Source organism: Falco naumanni, chromosome 6 (genome assembly GCF_017639655.2).
Source record: "Falco naumanni isolate bFalNau1 chromosome 6, bFalNau1.pat, whole genome shotgun sequence".
Lineage (NCBI taxonomy): Eukaryota > Metazoa > Chordata > Aves > Falconiformes > Falconidae > Falco > Falco naumanni.
In genome coordinates this window covers 72,890,829-72,916,774 of record NC_054059.1, presented here as the reverse complement: position 1 = coordinate 72,916,774, position 25,946 = coordinate 72,890,829, and the positions used below count along the sequence as shown (strand labels likewise).

The 25,946-nt window shown below is 52.5% G+C and overlaps 1 protein-coding gene across 3 annotated transcripts; it reads right to left on the bottom strand.

Annotated features, from left to right (window-relative positions):
- Positions 1 to 4,487: 4,487 nt before the first annotated feature.
- EPHX2 (epoxide hydrolase 2) lies at positions 4,488 to 25,204 on the bottom strand. Of its 3 annotated transcripts, XM_040599076.1 has the most exons (19): positions 25,029 to 25,204; positions 23,759 to 23,843; positions 21,555 to 21,714; positions 20,822 to 21,012; positions 20,581 to 20,703; positions 20,217 to 20,291; positions 19,800 to 19,895; positions 19,429 to 19,507; positions 19,176 to 19,210; positions 19,039 to 19,065; positions 16,881 to 16,966; positions 16,613 to 16,724; positions 16,207 to 16,281; positions 15,350 to 15,395; positions 15,164 to 15,266; positions 14,858 to 14,927; positions 14,698 to 14,778; positions 4,727 to 4,785; positions 4,488 to 4,623 (listed from the first exon to the last, which is right to left on the bottom strand). In XM_040599076.1, exons 1-19 carry the CDS (start codon positions 25,127 to 25,129, stop codon positions 4,539 to 4,541), a joined length of 1,689 nt encoding a protein of 562 aa, XP_040455010.1. In that variant the 5' UTR covers positions 25,130 to 25,204; the 3' UTR covers positions 4,488 to 4,538. The 3 variants fall into 3 exon arrangements, 2 of the variants coding, with proteins under 2 accessions (XP_040455010.1, XP_040455011.1); XM_040599077.1 differs by lacking the exon at positions 20,581 to 20,703; XR_005828581.1 differs by lacking the exons at positions 4,488 to 4,623; positions 4,727 to 4,785 and having other exon boundaries at positions 14,724 to 14,778; positions 14,858 to 15,030.
- Positions 25,205 to 25,946: the final 742 nt, after the last annotated feature.

The following is a 25,946-nucleotide window of genomic DNA, read 5'->3' as shown; positions in this document are numbered from 1 at the left end:
AACAACAGCCTGGGAGAACACGTGGCAGAAGTAAAGGTCAGTGGGTGGGTGCAGTGGAGAAGACTACAAGCCTTCATCTGCAGACCCCGACAGCCACCCAAAGACCACCAGGACAGACGACTGTGCACTTGGACCAGAGATTTCAATCTCAGGTTTGTTAAGGAGTTCTCAGCGATCTTGGGACTGTAACGTTAGGGTATATAGGCTCTGGCAGTTTGCACTGATGGTGAAGCTACCTCCAGTGCCCCCCCGTGCTCCAATAAAGGCTGCCTTGCTGAATAACAGCCTGCTGTTATTTTTACTCTATCAGACTCCTTACCCAGCTGCACCTAGCTAACCGCTTCCACAAGGGAAGTTGAAAATGGAGGCGGTTTGGGTGCTGCCGACCCTTGCATCACCTGCACTGTACTTGTGCACCCTGCACCCTGTGTGTGCATCCTGTACGCTGCTGCCCATCCCTTGCATTCTGGTGCCTGCACCCTGCACCCCAGTACCCATGCTGTGCACCCTGTGCGTGCACCCTGCGTGTACACCTTACACTATATATGTGCATTCTGCACCCCATGTGTGCACTTCGCACCATACGTGTGCACCATTCACCCTGTGTGTGTGCACTCTGCGCCCTGCATGCTCAGCCTGCACCCCATCCATGCCATCCAGCAGATATTTCCAGCAGAAACTCATCTCACCCATTGCAGAGACACTGGTGGGGTCAGAGGGGTAGGAGGAACCCTGGGGGTGACTGTCCCTACCAGATACACTTGTCCCCTGACCATGGTGTGACTGCCACCAGCTTCTCTGAAGCAGAACCAGGCTGGGGAGGGCAACAGAACATGCACCTCCGCTGCCATACCAGCATCTTGCTTAAGCGGTAAAAAAGCCAATGGAGGATACGTAACAGGAGCTGAAGCTTTAATTCCTGCGCATGGCGCTCCTCAGGGGAATGAGTGTCCTGGGGAACAGCAGTGGCAGTGGAAGGTTGCTGCCTGTCCTTGGTGATTGGAGCAACACATCCCAGGGATGGTGGAGGTCAGACCTCCCGGCTTCGTGCTCGCTGACCTTTGGAAGGATTCACAGTCACATTCATCAGCACCAGCACGGATGAGCACAGAGCGTGGAAGCAGGGGGGTGCCCAATTGCACCAGCAGTGCCAGAATTGGAGATCTGGGGGTTTTAGCTGTGCATCACTTTGCAAACACCCTGCAAGCAGCCTCGCAAACCCAGCCCTGTCTTTGTGGCCGGGTCCTGGACACACTGGGTGCTGCCACTGTCGCCCACATGGTCACTATCGGAGCATCCCAGCTAGAGCAGAGGATGGAGCCAGGGGATGCTGCTGGGCTGGGCTGGCTCCAGGCTGGGTTTCACAGTTTCTCTGAGTGCAATGCCTTGTCAGCACTCCCCTGCAGCCCCCTCATGCCCACTGGCAGACGAACCCTGTGAGATAAGGCCCCGAGGGATTAAGCAAATTAAACTAATCTGTGATTTTACCCTCTGTGCACCACCTCCTTCTTTGGAAGAGCAAGAAAGCCCTGGCTGGCCTGGGAAAGCCCTGAACCCCCCAGGTTTGCAGTGCCACAGCCAGAGCAAGGGCTGCTCTGCACCAGAGAGTTGGTTTGCTTTGGGGGCTACTCCCCCACATAACAGGAGTGACCACCAAAACCTTGCACCCTGCACCCTTGCAGCTTGTAAACCCCAAGACGCAGCAGCGGATGCAGCTGGGTCCTGCCACTGCTGCTGAGCCCAGTGGAAGAGTAACCTCACACCCCCGGTGGGATTTATTCTTTGCCAGAGCTGAACTGCTCAGAGCAGCTGAGCCTCTGCTCCCCCAGGGACATGTCGTGATTCTTCTTCTCAATATCCATTTTTTTTTGTTGTTCACCAAGGTGAGTGTTTAGATTTGTAGAGTGAGAATTGCAAGTACCTCCCAAAAAATAAACCCAGTCTTTTGTGTGCTGCCCTGGGAGCTCCAGGAGCTGCCCCTAATGCCAGGGCTTTGGGAGATTTTATCCAAGCCTCTGCTGCTGGATCAGGGCTTTGAAACCCACCCTGAGGTTTTCCAGTTTCTTCCTTTTCACATCGAAGAGTTGAGAGGGGAGCAGGATAGGACCACCACGGTTCATGCAGATGGATACCACATCCACCCCGGGGGAGGGGTCTGCTGATGCAAGCTCTGCAGCATCCCAAGGGATACCACATCCACCCCGGGGGAGGGGTCTGCTGATGCAAGCTCTGCAGCATCCCAAGGGATGTGGTCCCTCTCCCTCTGCTGTGCCCAATGCCACTGTGAGCTGTGAAAAGAAATGGCTCAGAAGAGCCCAGTCCAAAGCCAGACTTCTTTTTTCATTGCAGACTCCATCCATCGCATCAGGGCCTGGTCCCATGGGTACTGTTAGCAGCAGCCAATGCCATTGCTCATGTTAATAGCTGAAGGGTTTCTCCTGGGAATAAACCCTCTGACAGACAGGGTGAGGCCTCCGAGGAAACCTAGATTGGACTTTGCATCTCTTCTGATGGTGTTTGCATTGCTCTGGCCATGCCCTCCCAAAACTGTCAGCATCAAAGCCCAAGTCTGCTTTGGCTTGGTGGTTTCCTGGGTCCCTGCTCTGCAAGCAGTGGGGTGTCTCCATCCTAAACCAGGTGCCCTGGGCTAACTGCATCCCGCTGGCCTGCATGGGCATCAGAGCTCATTGAACATGCCGAGGATGCGTGCACCCGAGGACACGTACGCCCCAGGGATGGAGGCTGCATGCACCCAAGGGACCAAGGCCACGTGCACCTGGGGGGCCAAGCACATGTGCACCCAAGGAGCCGAGGACACGTGCACTATGGGGACTGAGGACACGTGCATCTCAGGGACTGGGGATGCATGCACTGGGGGGGATGAGGACAAGAGGACATGTGTACCTGTGGGGACTGGGGATGCATGTACCCAGGGGACCAAGGGCGTGCGCACTCCAGGGTGCTGAGGACTGGGGCACTGTAGATGCATGCATCCCATGGGGCCAAGGGCATACACAGCCAGGGTGGGGGATGGGAGCTGGAGAAGCCAGTCTAGGCTGCAGGGGAGAGGGCATGGAGCTGGCATGGGGTGGGAAGGGGGCTGCTGGAGCAGAGGGATGCCCTGCTGTGGCAATGCATGGTGCACGGGGAGGTATTACGTGGTGTGCAAGGTGGGAAGGGGGCTTAGGAGCTCTTTGCAGGTCCTCCTGCCTCCCAAAATCATTCCCAGGATCTGCAGAAGGGCTGGTGCACTGCTGGGCACCAATGCAGCCTTGCAGCCTGCCCTGGGCTGGGTGGAAACACCCAGGTCAGGCCCCTGTCAAGGGCTGGGGTGCAGGGAAGGCTGGTGGGAAGCTGCCAACACCTATTAAAACCACAAGCCCAGATGCCAGTGCCATGGGAGAGGCTGTCCTGGCAGCGCCTGTCTGGCTCCCTGGGCAGGGCCGAGGGGCGGGTGCTTGTCTGCAGCTCCCAGCTGCCCGGGGATGCTGCTTTTGGATTTTACATTTCATCAGCAGAGTCCAGCGCAGCTCTGGCACTTGCTTCTGAGGCTGCCTTCCCTGCCAGCAAACCCAGAGAGGACGACAGCCAGGGTTACAGATAACTCCAGGCTGGGGGGAGCAGGTTTAAACACCTCACTGCCTACCCAGGGGCTGGCTTTATTCTCTCCCCCCACCCCAAATCCACGCAGTTCCTTTTTCAGGGATGAATCCGGATGCGAAACATTCCCGTGGGTTTGCTGGCAGAGCAGGGATGGGCTGGGAGGAGGGATGCAGACAGACAAACCACAACGCTCCAGCTGAAAATAGTTGAGGGCTGGGGAGAATCTGGGAGGCAGGGGTGTGGGGGTGGAAATACCAAGCATGTTTGCACAAATCCTTATGCTGTGCTGGATGCCTGTTTACAACATCTGTTGGGGCCAGGAGAAGGGCCGAGAGCTCAGGGGAAGGGGGCTGCAGGCAGGGGCTGAGCCCTGGCACCACAGGGAAGAGGCATCAAGATGCTGCACGACCCTGCACCCTAAAGACTACAGGACGAGCCGAGGTGCTGGGGTCACTTTGTGCTTTATTTCTCAACAAGGCAGAAGGCAGCGTTAATTATTATTAGTGCATTAAAACCTCCACACCAAAACAAACCACGTGGCACGAGCAGCTGCAGCCCCAGTGCAGCCCCTGCTATGGCACGAGGATGGCTCCAGCCCCAAACCATCTCCCAACACCCCAGGCTCCCCCCCTCCGAGAGCTCACCGATACCCTTTTAGCTGCACACAGCAGGGACAATGTGGTGCGCCACCCTCCTCCTAGCCCTGGCTCACCCATCACTTCCACCTATCAAGCTCTAAAAAAACCACAAATCGAGCCCTAAAGGCAAAAATCCAACCCTAAAGGCAAAATCAGGCCAGGGAGGAGGGAGGCACGGGGCAATCAAGCTCTAAAAAAACCACAAATCGAGCCCTAAAGGCAAAAATCCAACCCTAAAGGCAAAATCAGGCCAGGGAGGAGGGAGGCACGGGGCAGGGCTCTGCCTGCCAGTCCTGCTCACAGCCTGGAGATCTTGGGCAGGGGGATGTTGGGGGGGAGCCCCTCCAGCCATTTCACCAGGATCCTGTTCACCACCGCCGGCCTGGGGGCAGAGCACAAAGCTGGGGTGGGAGCCAGCAACCCCTGGGACACAGGGGAGCCCAGCTCCGATGGAGCGAGGCCGTGTACCACGCTGCCTGCAGTACCTCTCCATCTGCGTCCAGTGCCCGCACTCCTCAATGTGCTCCCGGTGCAGCTGTGGGATCTACGGAGGGATGCGCGAGAGTGGAGAGGAGCTGGTTTGTGCCAGCGTCTGGCACGCTGGGCATCAGGAGCCCACCCCAGACTGCCCCTGCACCCTCAGCTCTTTATTTTGGCAGCAGCAAATCCCCTCCTGCCCGCTGCAGTTAGGAGAGGAGACAAATACCCCCTTCTCCCCCCACCCTGTGACGTGCGGAATTAGACTCTATAACTCGAAAGTTATAAAGTAGGTATGTTTATTGCGCGCAGATGCACGGGGGATCGCTCCTCCACAAGCGTGCATACCCGAAGTGACGAACCATCCCACATTTATACAATGAAACAAATGAATATTCAATTAGCGCCTATACATATTTGTTACCTAAACCCCGCTTCGTATGTTAATTAGCTTATCAGTCCGTTTCCTGGAATGTGGTGGTCTTGCAGGTTTGTAGGTGAGTCATGTTCTTGTGACCATCCCATCTTCTCCAGCAAGGAGACTTAGCACTCCCTCCCTCTAGATAGCATTTGAATGTCTCTCATCTTCTCTCATTCTCTTTTAAATAGCCCCTTTGTTAGAGAAAGAAGGGCAGGCGTCTCCCCGTCTCCCCTTTGTTAGAGGAGAGGGGCAGGCGTCTCCTCAAAAACTGTAGTTGTCTCCTCAGAGCTGTGTGCCTGTGTGACCAGACACCGCACCCATAACTAGTCACCATACCCACATTCCTTGAGCAGACATATACAATCACAGTCGGTGTTAAGCGTCCCCATTTCACACTATTTCTTCATATCAATCCCCCCTTTTTATTAAATTAAGTAAATTCTTTTACTTAAGCAGTCTTCCCGAATGATATAAAGCATCATACATAAGTGTTACCCTTTTAAACATTCTCCAAACCCACAAATATAACATAATGGTTAGTATTAAGGAAATTCCTAAACTGATCAATAAGATCACAATGGGGTGTACCATAGTGTTAAGAATTCCTGTTGCAGAAGGTGACCAGCCAAAGAGAGTATCCCACCAATTATGGTTTCCATCCTGTTCTACCTTTTTTAAAACTTTCTTGATCCCCTCTACATCATGATGGATCATAAGAAGAGTTTCATGTCCCTTTTCTTTGGTTTCTTTCAGTATACGTTGTAAATCTGCATGTTTTAATAGTTCTTTTATACTACTTATATTTAGTCCTATGGGGGTAGGAATTATCATCTGTGATAGGGTAAAGTTGGATTTTAAGAATTGATGAGACACTACTGGGGCTGAGTAACTAAAATCGCATCCTGTTATAGTAGTGAAATTACAAATACAATAATTTGAATATTGTGCAGTCTCCTTTACCTCCCCATCTACGGTTATTGTGTTACACTTAGTTCTCAAACATGCACATCCCTTCCCTGCATATATAATTACTGTTTTCAAGTTTGCATTTGGTCTGGCCTCGAAATGACATATTTTCTGATCTGTATCTAAACAAGTATCCTGGGCCATTATAGTATTGCTTTCACAGAGGAAGCCCTGCTGCTCTCGCATAATACAGGATTCTAAATCTACTGTTTGCCACTTGTTGCCTATCTTTCTGGCCCATGTTCTATGTTCAAAAGGGTATAGGAGCACCCCATTATGGTTAATTCCAAGGGCTACAATGGGGTGTATGGTAATTATTACTGCATTATGTATGGTTAATACAAAAGCTGTGATTGTGTGTGTGTTGGGGTCGTAGGTAAAGTTCACCATATTCCACCATGACTGGAGTTTTCTTTCTACTTCCGTAGCATTGTCCCAAACCATCTTTCGAATTTCTGTAGGAAATATGCCTTCCTCTCCTTCTCTTATTATGGATGCAGCTATTGATTGCATCCACATTTGGGCTTGGATACAACTTAGAGCCAGGGCGACGTCATCCTGTAAACCACCTAATGCCTTAGTGATGAGTTGATGATCTTCCATGTTTATTTGTTCCCACCTGGGGAGTACCTTCGATATCAACCATTGGTGCGCCCCTAATGCCAATAATGAAGATTTTAGTGGTTGTTGTAGTTTTGATAGATCGGCCGTGGTGGCGGCTAGTTTATTCATTATCACCTCTGAGTCTATGGAGTTTAATACTCCGAGTCCTGTTCCCAATATTCCAGTTACATCCCTCACTATTCGGTTTCGATAAATATTTCCCCTTTTTCTTAACCAAGTTGTCCATCCCTCATAAGAGGTTCGTAAGAAGGGGGAACAGGATGGCTTAACATCAGAAACATTGACTTGTATTTGTAACTCTATTCTTTTAAGAGACCATTCTGGGTTAAACAACATTTGTTGCTGGCCTGTATTTCTGATCACATATGGTCCAATTGTATAAATTTTTGGATTTGGTTTAGTTAACTTAAGATCAAGCGTTAATGGGGTTGTTGTAACTGTGGTGGTGGTAGGAACAGTGGTTAGCATGATTGTTATTTTGATCTTATAAGTCAGAGCTGTTTTTGGGGATTCCTTTCCTAGGCATATTATAAAGATGGGCTCGGTTAAGGTAAAATTGTGCCAACATTCCCGTGAATTAAAGCACATGGCTGTATTTAGAAGGGTAAATTCCTTATCTACCTTTCTGACATTAATCAGGGTGTCTCCTGAAATCTTGGTGTTATCTTTTTCATTATACGTTTGACACCCTACTTTTATCCTATCTCCTAATTTTCCCCATAATCGGTCGACTTTGTGTACATCCTCCACGTCCCATTGATTCTTTTGGTACACCTCATTTTCAGAAAAAACCACCATAGCTAGTTTCGTCTTTGAGTCCACCTTTCCCATTATTCCAGTGTGTTTTTTCTGGGCATGATTCCAAGGCCAGTTATCAGGCTCTTGGTTGTAGGCAAGAGAGAGGGTACAAAAAAACACAAATGGTTTAAACCCACTATTGATCATTTTAGGAATCTAAACGTTCCTCATATATACATATAAATCTGTTTTGATCAAAAATATCTTTGTTTGAGTTGGGGCTTACCGATAACAAGTTGGGAAAGACTGGCCACTGGCTTAGTCCCAGACTCTTTTGTTCTATATTGTTTGTTGTGGTGCTCTTCCCATATAGTGGATCCACAACCGCCCAGGTTCACTTACTTGCCACCCACATTGTTCCCATTTGTCCGAGTAAATTTGAGTTTCAGTTCTTTTTTATCTGGGGTTACTCTCCACGAAGTTGCAGGGGCTTTCTTGATCCGGGTATGGTGAATCCAAGAATTCTGTCCCTCAACCTTGATTGCGGTGTAGGTGGTGAGTAGGACTTGAAAAGGTCCGGTCCATTGTGGTTCCAGGGTTTTATCTGCAAAACACTTAACGTATACATAGTCCCCTGGTTGTATATCGTGAACAGGTCCATCCAGACCCCTACTGCGTGTTCCCATCACATGCTTCTCAATTCTTATTAATTGTTTGTTTAGTGCCACCATATAGGAAGTCATTGTTTCTTCACCAATCTGTGAAGACGTCCCCTTTTGTACCCCATAGGGTCGTCCATACAAAATTTCAAATGGGCTAAGCCCCTCTTTTGCTCTTGGTCTAGTTCGAATTCGTGTAAGAGCTAATGGCAAAGACTGGGGCCAAGTTAGATTTGTTTCTTGACCTAACTTGACAATCTGTTGTTTGATTAGATGATTCATCTTTTCCACCTGGCCACTTGATTGTGGTCGGTATGGGGTATGTAATTGCCAATCTATTCCTAGATGGTGGCTGATCTGTTGCACTATTCTGGACACAAAATGTGGTCCTCTATCCGAGGACATTACCGCTGGGACTCCAAACCTAGGTATTATCTCTTGGAGCAGTATTTTGGTCACTTCCCGGGCTTTAGCAGTTCTGCACGGGAAGGCTTCTGGCCAACCTGAAAAGGTATCTGTTAGTACCAATAAATATCGATACCCCCCTTTTTTAGGAAGTTCCGAGAAATCAATCTGCCAATGTTGCCCTGGAACATTTCCTTTCCCAATTTTTCCCAACTTTGGCCCCTTAGTAATCTTAGGATTAGTCTGGAGACAAAGATCACATTGTTGGGTTACTTGTCTAATAGTAGTATACAAATTTCGTGCTATTATATTTTTAGTGAGATCCTTGTATAGAGCTTCTGCCCCCCAGTGCCTTTTTCTATGTTCTTCCCGAACTACTGACCATACCATGTAGGAAGGAATCACTATTCTCCCGTGTGAGATTACAGCCCACCCTTCCTCATTATATGATCCCTCTAGGTCAGAAATCAGTTTGCGATCTTCTTTAGTATAGTTTGGTTTACCTTCTAGAGATATTTGTCCATCGGGTATTAGCGCACCCTCTACCTTGATTGCTTTTCTGGCTGCCTGTTTTGCTTCCCTGTCCGCCAGTTCATTTCCTCTTTCTAATTCTGTGCTCACTTTCTGGTGTGCCTTGATGTGCATAATTGCCACCCTTTCAGGAAGCTGGACCGCATTTAGGAGTTTCAAAATTTCTTCCGCATGTTTGATGATTTTTCCTTGGGAGTTTAACAGTCCCCTTTCTTTCCATATTGCTCCATGAGCATGTACCACTCCAAAGGCATATTTAGAATCAGTCCAAACATTTATAGGTTTTCCCTGAGCTCTCTCCAGAGCTCGAGTAAGGGCTATGATTTCAGCCTTCTGTGCCGAAGTGTCAGCTGGTAGCGGTCCCGATTCTATCACTTCTTCAGAGGTTGTAACAGCATATCCGGAATGTCGCTTTCCATTCAGCATATAGCTGCTCCCATCCGTGAACCAATGTTCAGCTCCATTAATAGGAACATCCTTGAGATCTGTCCTACTAGAATAAGTGGCTTCGATTGTTTCTAGACAGTCATGATCGACTGATTCGCCAACATTCCCATTAAGAAATGAGGCCGGATTGACGATGTTTGTAGTCACGATCTCAACATCATCTTGTTCCACCATTATGGCCTGGTATTTTAGGAATCTCTGTGGGGAGAGCCAATGCCCCCCTTTTGTTTCAAGGACTGCAGACACTGTGTGGGATACTAAGACAGTCATTTTCTGGCCCAAGGTAAACTTCCGGGCCTCCTGGATGTTTAGGATGACAGCTGCTACTGCTCTCAGGCAACCAGGCCACCCTTTTGCAGTGGCATCCAGCTGTTTAGAGAAGTACGCCACTGCCCGTCTGTATGGTCCCAAATCTTGTGCCAGTATTCCTAATGCCATTCCCTGTTTCTCATGGGAAAATAGGAAAAATGGCTTACTCACATCAGGAAGTCCTAGTGCTGGTGCCGACATTAAGGCTTTCTTCAGTTCATGGAAAGCTTTGTCTGATTCAGCATCCCACTGAAGATCCTTCTGATTAGCTGCTATCAGGGAATATAATGGTTTAACAAGCAAGCCATAATTACATATCCAAAGCCTGCACCATCCTGTCATTCCCAGAAATGTCTGCAGTTCCTTTACAGTTCGTGGTCGGGGGGCTTGGCATATGGCTTCTTTTCGGGCCTTCCCTAGGACCCGTTGTCCGGCACTGATCTCGTACCCTAGGTATGTGACTTGTTGTAACACCACCTGTGCCTTCTTCTTAGAAACCCGATATCCTTGTAGTCCCAGAAAGTTCAGCAGGCTCACAGTCCAAATAATACAAGATTCTTCAGTTCTGGTTGCAATAAGAAGATCGTCTACATATTGTAACACTTTCCCTTCTCCTGGTGGTGGTTCCCATAACTCCAAATCCTTTGCTAATTGGTTTCCAAAAATTGTGGGGCTATTTTTAAACCCCTGTGGCAACACCGTCCATGTGAGCTGGGTCTTTCGACCGCTTCTGGGATTTTCCCATTCAAAAGCAAAAATTCTTTGGCTGGCTTCATGGAGAGGGAGGCAAAAGAAGGCATCTTTTAAGTCTAAAACTGTGAACCAAGCTAGGTCAGGTGTCAGGGTGGTTAGTAAGGTATAGGGGTTAGCTACTACAGGATACAGATCCTCTGTTATTTTGTTAATGGCCCTTAAATCTTGAACTATCCTATAAGACCCATCAGGTTTTTTAACTGGGAGGATAGGTGTGTTAAATTCTGACTCACATTCTTTTAGTAGTTTTAATTCTATGAATCGCTCTATATTTGGACGAATTCCTTCCCTATCTTCCCTTTTCAGTGGGTATTGTTTAATTCTTATCGCACCCTGTCCTTCCTTTAATTTTACTATAACAGGTGATGCATTCTTGGCACGCCCCGGCATGTCAATTGCCCATACTCCGGGATATACCTGATCAATAATTCTGGTATCAATTTCCCTTTTTATAGGAGTACTGGCCAAAGATAGGCTCATAACCTGTATGTATTGATGATCATTTACCTCCAGAGTAACTTCCCCTTTTTTAAATTTGATTGTTGCCTCCAATTGTTCTAATAAGTCCCTACCAAGAAGGGCCTTTGGGGAATTTGGCATAAATAGGAATTTATGGATCCCCATTTGTTTTCCCAACTTATATTTTAAAGGTTTACAAAAATAAGCCTTTTCAGTTTGGCCAGTTGCACCCTTTACTGAAACATAGTCATTTCCCAAAGGCATTAAAGCTTGGTTCAAAACCGAATAGGTAGCTCCTGTGTCTATTAAAAATTCCACCTCCTCCTGTTCTTCTCCTAATTTTATTTTTACTAATGGGTCGGCTAGTCAATTTTCTTCTTCCATGTGAGCTATTGTTTTCCCTTGATTACTGCGCCATTTAGTATTTTCTTGATGTCGGCGTTCAGGGCATTCGTTTTTCCAGTGTCCTGTCCTTTTGCATATTGCACACTGATTCCTACCCAGGGGTGTTAGCCCACGCCTTGATTTAACTTTAGATTTTTGATTCTCATTTTCTCTTACTACTGCTAATATTTTCTTTTGGTCCTGCTTGTAACCTTCTTCTCGATTACTAAATATTCTCCATGCTTCCTCTACTAATTTTTCCAAGTCTCTGTTTTCAGGAGGTCTCAATTTTTGCAGCTTGCGCCTAATATCCCCCTGTGATTGTCCTAAAAAGAGGGATATTAGTTGCTGTGCGCCCACCTCCGAATTTGGGTCCAGAGACGTGTGCCGGCGCATTGCATCTCTTATCCTGTCTAAGAATTCTGAAGGTGTTTCAGAGGGACCCTGTCTAACCTCATATAACGCTGCCCAATTTATTGTTCTAGGAATTGCTTTCTCCATTCCTCTGAATATCCATTCCTGGTATGCCTGTAATCTTCCCATTTCAGCGGCGCGGTTTGGGTCCCATTCTGGGTCCGACAAAGGAAACCATTCTCTATAATTATCTCCCTTTATATTATAGTGTTCCTTTGCGAGATCCCCCGCTGTTTTTATGACCAATTGCTTTTCAGTTTCAGTCAAACAATCTAATAATAATTGTATATCACTCCAGTCAGGATTGTGCTGTTTTATCAGAAATTTAAAATTCTGTGCCGTCTTTATCGGATCATTACGGTATTCTCGGGCAGCCTCTTTCCATTCTCTCAGATCAGCGCCCGTGAATGGAACTTTTATTTTCATTGTTCCTCCGTCCGGATTCACGGCTTCTCGGAGGGGTGCCTGTAAAACAGACTTCTGTCTGGTGCGTGAAGACACCGGACTATTTGGAGCCGTAATGGCAGTTTTTGTGTTTCCTTGTGTGGCCCCGGGTGTTTGGCTTTCTTTATAAATGACTTGTGGAATTTCTTCCTCTTGTTCGCCTGGGGGTGGACTGGGAGCCCCGGCCGAACCTTGTCTCTCCACTCTATAAGGTGGATTAAATAAATCATTTAATTCGGGCTCTTGTTCTCCGTTTAATTTGATACACCTTTGTCCAATACTACATGCTGAGCAACATCTTTTCAACTTTCCTTTACGCTCCCTCCTATCCTCTCTTTCTAGTGCTAGTACCATAGGATCCCGAGGGGGTACTAAGCCGCAGTCCTTTTGCCACTCAGGTTTGTCCCGGAGGACGAAGAACATGTCTGCATATGATACTTCATCCCACTTTCCCTCTCTCCTCAGAAACAACATTAATTGCAGGAGAGTGTTATAATCTAACGTTCCTCCCTCCTGAGGCCATTTCGCATCACTCTCCAATTTATACAAAGGCCACCACTGATTACAATATTTAATCAATTTTCTTCTATTTTCGGTACCACCATGTCCTACGATATCACTCCAATGTTTTAATATACAACCCAAAGGCGATTTTTCACAGGGCTTACTCCTTCCATTTCCCATTTTGCAATTTTAATCACTTTTTCTCCGGCCGCCTTAGCCACCCAAGGTCGGAAACACAGATAGAGCTCCTTACTTGTTTTGCACTCAAACGCGCGTCTCAAGCACTCTTGCACTCACACTCAGTCAAAATAATTAAGCTATACACGGAAAATCAAAATGCGCATCTCAATCACACCATTCACACTCTCCGGGCAGCCCGCAATTACACAAGCAGTATGTTATACGGTACCGTGCACTTATGTACAACTTTTAGGAACACTGACAGTTCACAAAATATGCATTTCAATGAACAATTGCCAAAAAACAAACAACAAACAAAACCCAATTTTTCCTGGTCTTAAGCAGAGTGTTAAGTTTTCCGCAATTTGCCACGAATTACCAGAATATTATTATTTTTCAACATACATTTCATAACTCCAAGTTTTGAACATGTAACAAGACAACACACAGAACAAACAAGACACAGAGCGCTATTTCAGTTGTTATATTCTAGGAATTCCCCAATTCTTAAGACAACCCAATGGAAGTTTTTAGCTTCCCCCTTTTTTCCTACGCAAAAGTTTCCCTTTTACTTTTGCTAAGAGGTCCCTCTTGTTCCTGTGAGATTCCGCCTTATTCCGTCCCGCCCCCCGCTTTCCGTCACGAGGCCTCCGGGCTTTTAGGAATGGCAGTAACCTCGGGTTTGCTCGATCTGCCCTCAAGATCGCTAGCGGCCACCCCTTGGTCAGCAAACCCCCTCCCAAGGTACCTTTCCTCCTGGGGACTACGCTGCGCGCCGGACGTCTCCGTGCGTCTCACCAGCCGCCCCGTTACTAAACATACCGTTTTATCCGCGGATCCAGGGGTTCTCTTCTGCTCCCGGGTGAACAGCTGAGAAGAGGAGGCTCCTCCGAGGAAATCTCCCGGGGCGCGCCTAGGAGCGTCCGCTCCGCAGCTGGTCCCTCAGCCGAGCAGAAATCCTCCTGCCTGGCTCGCCAAAACTGACGTGCGGAATTAGACTCTATAACTCGAAAGTTATAAAGTAGGTATGTTTATTGCGCGCAGATGCACGGGGGATCGCTCCTCCACAAGCGTGCATACCCGAAGTGACGAACCATCCCACATTTATACAATGAAACAAATGAATATTCAATTAGCGCCTATACATATTTGTTACCTAAACCCCGCTTCGTATGTTAATTAGCTTATCAGTCCGTTTCCTGGAATGTGGTGGTCTTGCAGGTTTGTAGGTGAGTCATGTTCTTGTGACCATCCCATCTTCTCCAGCAAGGAGACTTAGCACTCCCTCCCTCTAGATAGCATTTGAATGTCTCTCATCTTCTCTCATTCTCTTTTAAATAGCCCCTTTGTTAGAGAAAGAAGGGCAGGCGTCTCCCCGTCTCCCCTTTGTTAGAGGAGAGGGGCAGGCGTCTCCTCAAAAACTGTAGTTGTCTCCTCAGAGCTGTGTGCCTGTGTGACCAGACACCGCACCCATAACTAGTCACCATACCCACATTCCTTGAGCAGACATATACAATCACAGTCGGTGTTAAGCGTCCCCATTTCACACTATTTCTTCATATCACCTGTATCAGCCTGCCCCCCCTTATCAAGTGAAGTCCCTGTGTCTGGGCCAAATCCAGCTCCTCTCAGCACGATGGCCCTGCCCCAGGGCTCTGCGGCAGTGGGATCTTAGGGAAGCGGGATAGCTTTGGTGCATGCTGATCCTGGGCAGGGGTGGGATGGGAGGACACTGGCTTACCCACTCCTCCATGCCCCTGCTCATGCTGGGATGCAGCACCACATCCTTCCCAGCTGTGACCATCAGCGCTGGCATTGTGATCTATAGGAGACACAGGTGACAAAGGTGGGCAACGTGCTGGTTCTGCAAATACTCCCCGCGGGGCAGGATCGGTCCCCACCTTCCTGTCCTTGGCAGAGAGTGCCCAGTGCCAGTTGGGTCGCATGTTACGGTACCAGTTCAGGGGACCACTGGGAAGGAGGAGAATGGGATGGAGATGCTGGGACTCAGCTCCTGCCGACACCACCACGGGGACCAGCCCACTGCCCACAGCATGGCCAGCGCAGGAAGAGCCTGCAAGGGGAAAGCAGCCCCCCTCCGGCAGCCTCGTGCCTTCTTGGGGTTATGAAGCAAGGCCAAGGCAGGTCGGGGGTCCCCCTTCTGCAAAGAGGGGTACCCCACCAGCCCCCTGGGCTCCTGAGCTTACCTGAAGCCAGATTTCTTGAAGCGCTGGATGTAGTACTGCAGCTCGGGGCCGTGCAGGATCTGGCTGGCAGGGGGGTCTTCTGGGAAGCCCACCAGCAGCCCCCCTGCAAGAAGCAGCACAGTACTGCCCACCTGCAGCATCACCACCCGCAGCATCCCCATCCAAGCCAGGTCCCCCCAGCCTTACCTCGCTCCCAGACCTTGTGGAAGTTGAGCGTGAAGGGCAGGCGGTCCTGTGGAGAGAGGGGACTGAGGGAAGGCAGGGGCAGCACCATGCCCAGGGAGGAAAACCACCCAGGGGGGCTGCAGGCACCTGGGGCTCCATGCCTCTCCTCGCTGGGAGCCAGCACCGAGCACTGCTGCATCCTCAGGGATGCAGGAACTGACCGCACGGCTCTGGGCTGTGGAGCTGGGAGCAGACACCAAGCACCACTGCATCCTGAGGGATGCCAAGACCCGACAGCGCAGCCCCAGGCCACGAAGCCGGGAGCAGCCAGGAGCAGGCGGCTGGGATGGCAGAAGGATGCTGCCAGCAAAGCATGGCCTCCTGCGCACTCCCGGGGCACTGTTATTTTAAACTGCAAAGTTTTTCACCCTGCAGCGAGACATTAACATTTGCAGGGGGTAAGGAAGCACTGCCACGCTGACACAGTCACCCTGCAGGTATGTTGTGCCCCGGGCTGGGCTGCCACCCCCCAGGCAGCACAGCTTTCTAGGGGTCTTCTCCATCCCCACTCAGGGTCAGCTCTGAGTCCTGAAGAGGTGCAGGCCTTCGCTGCTTACAAGGATGCATTCACTCTGGTCCCTACTGACGGCTGACTCGAACGCAGACCTTGCTGTGGATGGGCAGCAAAAGGGTGGCAGACACAGGGTGGAGCATGCCTGAGGGTCACTGCGGGCCACTGCAAAGCCATCCCTGAAGCTTTTGGCTCCTGGTGTGGGTGAGGTGGAAGGGCAGAGGGTGCCACATGCAGAACCCCAAGAAAGCTAGCAGGGCTTGGAGAGGACACCTCTGCTCCCACTCTGGGTCCACCCTCAGCCTACCTCCTGGCGCACGGAGCGGATCAGGACCTTCAGGGTCCGGCCAATGTCCTTCTCGAGCTCTGCTTCTGCGATGCCCTGCACGGGGGGGGGGCGAAGCACCACAGGTGAAGCCAACCCTCCCCAGGGACCCAACCTCAGGGCTGGATCCTGCTGCCCATTGGGGCTTGGGTGGAAGCTGGGCATGTTTCTTTGCTGAGTTCAGCATGGGAACAAGGTCTGGCAGGGGGACCACAAGCCATTTGCAGCTGGGGTGACAGTGAGAGCCCCACGGCATGGCACCCTGGCTAACGGGGCAGGTGATGCCCAGCCATGAGCTGAGGACCCTGACATGGGCACATTCCCATACTTGGAGGGATTTAAGCCCCAAAAGAGAGGGAGAGGATAAAACCTGTGGTCCTGGACTCACCGGCTCCTGGAAGTAGAACTGATACTCAAAGGTGGGATAGGTTTTCATCTTCTCCACGATGTCCACAGTGGGGTCAGCGGGTCTGTATGGGGTGTTGAGCGAGGCCACAGCTCTGGGACATCACAGAGGGGGGCAGAGTCAGCATCGCAGCCAGATTTGGGGTGCCCGGCATGAGCCAGGGCTTTGCTCCAGCGGGGGGAATGGAGAGGGCAGGATGCCTGGGGGTAGGGGCAGTCCCCAAGGAGCCACCTGCATGGCACAGACCCACCTCACCCTCTCGGGGTAGAAGAGAGCCATGTTCCAGACCACGGCACCGCCCCAGTCGTGGCCGACCAGCACAGCCTGCGGGATGCCCTGTGGGGAGGGGGGCCGTAAGCATGTCCCCCCAGCCGCAGCCTGGGGAGCACCTCGAAATCCTCCCCAAAACCAGGGCCACGAGCGATCAGCAGGAGAGATTTGCCTTCCTCTGAAGCAGCAGAGAGATGAGAAAACAGCAATAATTTATTCCCCCCCCCCCCCCCCCGCCCTTTTTTGTGTTTTTTTCTTTTCTTTTTCCCCCAAGGAAGCAGCATTACCTGATCCCCTGGAGCAATTTGCTCCAACTTAATTAAACATTTAAAGTACCTGAGCCTCTGGAGGAAAGAGATTCGATATTATCCACCAAAAACATGTCTGGAGGCTGCTTGTCCCCTGGGATCACCGATACGGGTCCCACCACTGCCAGCACACTGGGTGACAGCACCGGGAATGTCTTGGTATTGGTGGAGCCAACCAAATCCCCAGGGGCTGGAGAATCCCCCAGGGCTGGCTGGATCCTGCCTGGAGCTGGGTACCCCGAGGTCACTGTTCCCCCCCTTCTATTCCATTTTTCTGACCTCTCTGTGCACCTACAAATAAATCCAATTAAAACCGGTGCTCCTGACAACACAGCGGCTGGTTCATAATTAGCTGATATTTAGAAGTATAATTAAAATTCCCTCCTGGCAGACGTGGCCCGGGACCAGCTGTGTGTCAGCAAGCCCTGCCTGCTGCTGTTCCACAGCATGAAACCCGGCATCTAAGACCCCCAACAAGGGGCAGAGGGTTTGGTGGGAGTCCCAACATCTCCCACCTCCAATGTGGGGCTGAGTAGGTCCCCCTCCATGCTGATAGGTTTCATCCCACCATCCCTGGCCATCACTGTGCTAGCTCCTGGACCACTCTGCATCTTCTGCATCCCCGATACAGGCTCAAACAACATGCAAAGCTTCACAAAGTCATTTATCTTCCTCCAAATCCCCCAGGTTGTCCCGGGGGAGGGAGGAGGAGCTCTCCTGGGAGGCAGAGGAGCAGGATGGGCCCTGATGGTAGTAGAGGAGCAGGGAAAACTGAAGTCCGAGCCATACAGCATGCAACAACTTCACATCCCATCTACCAAGCTCACCCCAAAGCAAAGGGGTGCCCACCCACTTGCCAGGCTGCACATCAATAGGCACCTCTATATCTATTTTCCTTATAATTTTTAATTCAGCATGAAGGCAGTTCCCCAGCAAAACGTCAGGGTCATTATCCTCACCCGCTCAGCACCAAACCAGAGCTGCTGCTCCTGTGGTGCCCAGCTTGGTTCCCTACTGAAAACCCATCCCAGCTCTGATGCTGGTACAAAACCACCATGGCTCCTCAAAAAGGAGCCGTTGCAAAACCTCAAGGGTTTTTTTTCCCCCTTGTTTCTTTGGTTTTTTTAGCACTGTTCTTTTTGAAGGACTCATTCCCTTGGAAGTCATTTCACAAGGAAAAAGCCCTGGAGATGCTGGCATATCTGTGGGCTGTGCCTTCCCTTCCCTACCCTTCATCTCTTTTAAAAGGTGCAGGAATCAACCCCATCCCCTCGCCAGGACGGGAATTAAACCTGGACCTCCCAAACCCAAGTGGATCAGATGCCGAGATGACACTGGATTTGAGCTGTGCCAAGGCAACGTTGGTCCCCTAGCCACCCCAGCCACTTGGGAGCTGCTGCAGTTGGGGTTTAAGGAGGATGAAGGGGACGCAGCCCAGCATCCTTCTCCATGAGTATCTCTCTGCCTTACCAAAACCCTGCCGAGCCACAGATGCCACCAGCCCATCCCCCCATCCTCAGCAAGGACACAACGTCCACGAGAAGGTGACAAAGAACTGGAAACCCTCCCAAGGATGGGTTGTCTCCACTGGCAATGGGTTGTAGGAACATCCCCATCCCTAAAATCCTACCCAGGGGGAACACAAAGATGGGGCTTGGTGCTACCCCAATTTTGGACCAAAGTCACTGGGGAGCTCAGATGTCCCAGCATGCAACAAAGTCACCAGGGAGTTCAGCTGTCCCTGCATGGGAAGGCAGAGGTGAAAGGCAGCTAGGGGGGACACACACCCAAACCTTGCAAAGGAAGGACCTAGCATGGGGGGTTCCTCACCAGTTTGTCCAGAAAAACCACCAGGTCCTGGGGAAGAGAGAAAGGGTCAGATCCTGCCAGGGACCATGCCTTACTAGCCCATGCCACCCTCCACACTGCACTCATTCTGCCCATGCCCATACCCTGCAGCTCCTCACCTTGCATATCTGCTCCTGGGAATATTCTTTGACATCTGCACAAAGGACATAATCGCCATCATTTTAATATCTACACATTTCTAAGGATGTGTTTTGCATCCACCAGAGCTGCTGGGGCTGCAGGAGCAGGACAGCTTCCACTCCCCCAGGAAAAGGCTTTTCTGCTCACCTCCTCCTGGGTCTTAGCCTTGGGGTCAGCAGCTCCAGGCCCACACCTCCCCGTCCCCCCTATGCCCTGGCAAGCCCAGCTCACCTGGTGGGGCCGTGGACTCCCCGTAGCCCTTCATCTCCACAGCAATCACCCTGAAGCCAGCATCAGCCAAAGCTGGGATCTGTAAGGGAAAGCAGCAGCCTCTGAAGGATGCAGAGACCCTTGGATCCCACTCTCCCCTGGTGCCAGCACCCATCCCACACCTGCCCACCCCAGCATGCCTGGAGATGTCCCCAGGAGGGCAAACATGGGCTGGTGAGGCTGGAGGGTGAGGAACACTCCTGGGTTGTGTCCCTCACGGCTCAAGGCAGGGTGGTGGGACAGCCCTGGGACCCCCAGAAGTGGTGGCCATGTACACCCTCCACAATGCTCCAGCATCCCATCACCACCCTCCTCCCAGTCTCCTCCATCACCTGGTAGCGCCAGGAAAGCCAGGACTCAGGGAAGCCGTGGCAGAGGCAGATGACAGGGCCATGCCCCATTTCCACGAAGTGCAGCTGGATGCCGGGCTGGAAGGGATGGAGAGCCCTTGCTGGCTGCAGGTGGCACAGCTTCACCCCTCCAACCCTCCACCTGCCCCAGCCTGCCACCCCAGAGCCACACAACCATGTTTTAGCCCCTGGGGTGGATGGAGAAGACCTGAATGATGGGGCAACCTCAGCATCCTCCACTCACAGCAGCTCATGCAGGAGGGTGGACAACCCGACAAGCCACCTCTTGGCTGGCACGTCCTTGCACGGGGCTCAACACCCTCCCCAGGACACCTGCCCCCCTCCAAGCCTTGCCAAACCCAGGGACACCTTGTCACCAAGGCAGTCACCTCCACCTACCCGGATGGGCACGTATCCGTGGCTCACAACAGATGGATCACACGCAGTTGGCAGGGGCTCTTCTTGGGTGAGAAGCTGCAGGGCGAGGAGGACAGGGCAAGCTCCTGAGCAAGGCTGGAGCTCCATGGGATATCCCCACCACCCTACTGCTGCTGAGATATCCATCCCTTTGATACCAGCATGGCTCAGCAGGTCCAGGGGATGAGGTTACTGGGGATGGGCAGGGTTTGCAGGAGATCACAGCCCCCATCCCATTCGTTTCCAAAGCCACCTGCAAGTCCTCCACCAGCACCGCATCGCAGAAAGACCCAGAAGATCACCAGAAGAGCTGGGGACAGAGGGGACTCAGACGACCTCTACATGCCTGGATGCCCAAGAGCTCCTCCAGCTCCTTCAGGACGGTTTCGGTGTCCCTGACGAGGACAGTGGCTATGCCCATCTCTTGGGCCGGTTTCAAGTTCTCCCCGATGTCATCCAGAAGGATGACCTGGAGGTACACCAGCAAGAGGCTCAGCTCTCCGGGAAGGGCAGCCACGGTGTTTGGCCAAGAATTTTGGGTCCTTGGAGGGACCCTCCATGCCCTGTTTCTGGGGTGATGGTTGTACCTCCTGCGGCTTCGCTTGCAGCACATCCAGGGCGTAGGTGTAGATCTTGGGATCTGGCTTCTGCACTCCGAGCCGGCAGGACTCGATCACTAGGTCGAAGTGGCGATGCAGCAGGTTCATCAGCGTGGCCGTGAAGAGCCTCCCAGCACTGTCATCCACCCAGTTGTTGGTGAGGATGCCCGTCTTAAGTCCTAGGGAAAGGCAAAGCAGAGAGTGCTGGTTTTCCCATTCCAGCTCTCCAGAGCACCTTTGTTTTCACCTCTCCTGCCTGGCCGCATTTCTTACACCTCATCCTAAAATCTCCAATTTGCAAGGCTCTGTCCAGACCAGGACACCCCAGCAGGAGATCAAAGGATGCTCAGCAGGAGCTCATGCCAAATTTGTACTTCCAGGAAAGCAAGGCTTGACCACCCCAGTGCAAGTAGGACATGAGCCAGAGCTCAGGCACAGTGAGATGCTGAGCCCATGGACTAGCCATGGTGTGGGGTCAAGGGCTACAACATCCTCCTAATTGCTGGCTGGGTGATAACATCTCTGATGGACTTGGTAGCTGGGCTTAGAATATTTCATTAGAGGATGCTGAGAATCAGGATTGCCCAGATGATGATGTAGGCCTTGGTGGGATCGACCAGCACCCGGTGGTGAGATAGACCAGGAACCTCGTGGCACCTGCCTGGGAGGGGAACAGCACCCTTACTCCAGCACCCCTTGCCTAAAAATCCCCAGCACCCACCGTTCCTCCGCAGCACCCTTGCTGCCTGCAGAAGGGGGGCATTAATCATCCCCTTGGCCGTCATCTCTTCAAAGGCTTGGGTGACAGAGAAGGTGGGTGGCAGGGTGATGCCTGAGGCAGAGGCGTGTTGCCTGCAGCCCTCTTCCATCAGTGACAAGAGCTGGAAAACACCCGTGCAGTCATAGAATCATAGAATAATGGGATTGTTTAGGTTGGAAAAGACCATTAAGAGCATCAAGCCCAACTGTTAACCCAGCACTGCCAAGCCCACCACTAATCCATGTCCCCGAGCACCACATCTATGCATCTTTTAAATCCCTCCAGGGATGGTGCCTCCCCCCGCCTCCCTGGGCAGCCTGTCCCAGTGCTGGACACCCTTTCGGTGAAGAAATGTTTCCCAGTCTCCAACCTAAACCTGCCCTGGTGCAGCCTGAGGCCGTTCCCCCTTGTCCTGTCACCTGTGACCTGGGAGCAGAGACCGACCCCTCTGGCTGCAGCCCCCTCCCAGGCAGCTGTAGGGAGCGATCGGGTCCCCCCCGAGCCCCCTCCTCTCCAGGCTGACCCCCCAGCCCCCCCCATCAGACTGGTGCCCCAGCCCCTGCCCCAGCCCCCCTGCCCGGCTCTGGACACGCTCCGGCCCCCCAAGCTCTGTCTGGGAGTGAGGGGCCAGAACGGACCCCAGGGCTCGAGGGGCGGCCGCACCGGTGCCCAGCGCAGGGGGACGGTCCCTGCCCCGGCCCTGCTGGCCACGCCATGGCTGACACCAGCCAGGGTGCCGCTGGCCTCGGCCACCTGGGCTCGCTGCCGGCTCATGCCCAGCCGCTGCCGCCCAGCCCCCCCCGGCCCTTTCCCGCCGGGCAGTTCCCAGCCCCCGGCCCCGGCCCGCAGCTGCCTGGGGCTGGTGTGACCCCAGCGCGGGGCCGGCACCGCCCGGGGTGACCCTCACGCAATTGGCCTCGGCTCATCGATCCAGCCTGCCCAGACCCCCCTGCAGAGCCCCCTGCCCCTCAGCAGGTCAACACTCCTGCCCAGCTTGGCATCATCTGCAAAGGTACAGAGGGAGCACTCGATCCCCTCGTCCAGATCATTGATAAAGGCATTAACCAGGGCTGGCCCCAGCACAGATCCCTGGGGAACACCACTGGTGCCTGGCTGCCAGCGGGGTGTGATCCCATTCCCCACCGCACTTTGGGCTCGGCCATCAGCCAGCTTTTAACCCAACATAAAGTACACCCGTCCCAGCCATGAGCAGCCGGTTTCTCCAGGAGATGCTGTGGGATGTGCCAAAGGCTTCACTAAAGTCCAGGCAGACATCACAGCCTTCCCTCACACGCTGAACCACCTCGTCATCGAAGGAGATCAGGCGGGTCAAGCCGGACCTGCCGGTCATAACCCCAGGCTGGCTGGGCCTGATCCCCCTTGTCCTGCCCATGTTGTGTGATGGCACTCGGAGTGATCTGCTCCGTAACCTTCCCTGGCACCCAGGCCAGGCTGCAGATCCTCCTTCAGCCCTTCCTGTAGACAGGTATCACATTGGCTTCCCTCCGGCCAAGTGGGACCTCTCCGGTGAGCCAGCACTGATGATAAATGATGGAAAGTGGCTGGGTGAGCACTTCCACCAGCTCCCTCTGTACCCTTGGGTGGGTCCCATCCAGCTCCATAGACTGCTGTGTGGCTAAGTGGTGCAGCAGGTCACTGACCACTTCCCCTTGGATTATGGGAGCTTCACCCTGCTCCCTGTCCCTGTCTTCCAGCGCAGGGGGCTGGGTACCCAGAGAACAACTGGTTTGACTATTAAAAGTCTGACACAAAGACGGCGTTAGGTATCTCAGCCGCTTCCCCATCCTTTCTCACTGTGTTCCCCGCGCTGCCCCCCAGCATCCAATAAAGGATGGAGATTCTCCTCAGCTCTCTTTTTCTTGCTAACAAATTGCTAAAAATATTTCTTACTGTCTTTTAACAGCAGTAGCTGGGTTAAGTTCTAGTTGGGTTTGGGTCCTTCTAATTTTCTCCCTGCATAACCTCACAACATCCCTGTAGTCCTCTGGAGTTGCGTGCATTCCACTGACACCCAAAACCCAAAGCACAGCGTACCCCCGACACCCAAAACGCAAAGCACAGTGCACCCCCGAGCCTGCTCCCCTCGGCTCCCTCCCGAGCCCCATCAAGCTGGCAATGCTCCATGCTGGTACCCGAGGGCTCACCTGGGTCAGGGTGATCTGCCCCCTCATCGCTTTGGCGTAAGGACCATCAGAGCCACTGGCAAACATGACCTCCTGCAAGAAATTCCTGCCAGACAAGGGAGAAGAGGTCAGCTGGGAGAGGACCCCAATACCAGGGGGGTGTTGGGGTGCTCTGTGGGGAGGGAGATGCTCTGCACTGGGGATATGGAGCTCCATCCTCCATTTCCACCCAGACGGTCCATCTCCATCACAGGACCAAGAGATTTGCTGCCCATTTATTTCCACTGGCAGCTCAATTACTTCACCCTGTGGACAGAGGAGCAGGGAGTTTTGCCAGGAATTAAAAAAAAAAAAAAAAAAAAAAAAGAAGTGCAAAGAGCAAGGTATTTTGTAAGCTGTACCTCAGGGAAAATAATGTGTCCCTATCACAAGATCACAAAAGGCCTTCTTAGGCAGCAATAAAACAAGATTACAGCGACTGGCTTTGGGACAAAGCTCTCCTCCAAGTCGATAAAAGCACAGCTCAGTTAAAAATAAAGTGGCTTTACCTGTTCCAGCAAGATTGCTGTCACTTTTTTTTTTTACTATAAAGCGAAGCAAAAAGATGTTTGATGACCTGATAATCTGGGAATTTATTGCTCCATCTGTTCCACGTCCTCCAGCATTTAGTTATTTAATATTTTATTCTTCCTTTTTTAACTCCCAGCTTTTTTTTTTTTTTTTTCCTTTCCAAACACCCAGGCGCTGCCAGGAAAGCCTGAGCTGTTGGGAGGTGCTGACTGACAGAACCAGTCTGGCTCCTCTTTGGGAGCTTTTGGTGTTACCAGTTCCCCAACGCCCCACATTCCATGGGGCAAAGGGTTCACTAGGACGCGAGGAGCTGTTCGGAAGCCACTCCAGGGGGTCGGTGCTTTGGGTTTCGCCAGCTCCAGCCTGTGCACTGAGTTGTGTCGGGTCTCTGCACTGGGGCTGGGATGGGCTTAATTAATTAACCTGCACCCACATCCAGGAGAGCCCCCCCCACCTTCCCCCCAGCCTGCACCCCAAATCCAGGCAGGTGGTCCTCAGCCTGTACCCCGTTGTATACACTGGGACCCCCACCTCCCGTTCAGGACAGAGGGTCCCCAACCCTGTCCTCTTGCTGGGACGGCCCCGGCTGCGCAGACCCCGCGCGGGCGGCGGCCGCACACACACAAGTGTTGTCGCCTCGTATTTACGTGTCTCCAGCCGAGCGGCCACCCGCCGAAACGCGGGCGGGCGGGCGAGTGAGTGCCGCCGGGTCAGGCCATACCTGGGCAGAGCGCAGTCCCGCTCGCAGGAGCCCAGGAAGTGCTGCAGGCCGGGCCGGAGGAGCACACCGCCCAGACCGAACAACACGGCCCGCCGCGCCATGGCCGCCCCGCAGCCGCCCCGCCGGCACCCAGGCTCGAACCCGCGGCACCTCAGCCGCCGGCGCTGAGGCCCCTCCGCCGCACTGCAGCCCCGCCCCCACGGCCTCGCCCCGCCCCCGGGCTGGCGGCGGGCTGGGTCCTAGCGCCGCCGCCTGCGCCCATCACGGAGGGTGCGCTCCCGGACGCCTGCGACCCTCCGCAGGTCACCCCTGCGCGGAGGACACGCCGCTCCGCCCCACCAGCACCCTCCCGGACCCGTGGGGCTGTGGGATTCCGGCCCCACGTCTGGTGGTGGCAGCCCCCCGGCTCCCTGCTGCCCGGGTTTTGTCCGTAATCGCGTTTTCTCCCATTAACGGGGAGTCCGGGCTTCCCCCTCAGCTCCCGCGGCACCCCAAGGTGCAGCAGCACCCTCTGACCCAACCTGCCCGCACCCAACTCCGAGCAGCCTGATCGGGCTGAAAGTAGGAGGGGGCAGGGGTGCACGGGCAGGACTGGCCGTGTGCTGCAGGCGGGCACACACGTGCACACACATGCATGCACGCATGTTCACATGCACAGAGATGCAAATGCACATGTCTGCATACATGCATGCACACATATATGCACACGTGCACACGTGCATGCATGCACAGCTATATGCACTTGTGCACACATACATGCATACATGCGTGTTCACATGCACAGATGCACACACATACATGCACACATGCAAACCTATATGCGCATGTGCACACCTGCATGCATGCATACATGTAAGTATACATGCTCACACACAATGTATGTAGACATGCATACATACATGTGCACATAAATGCACA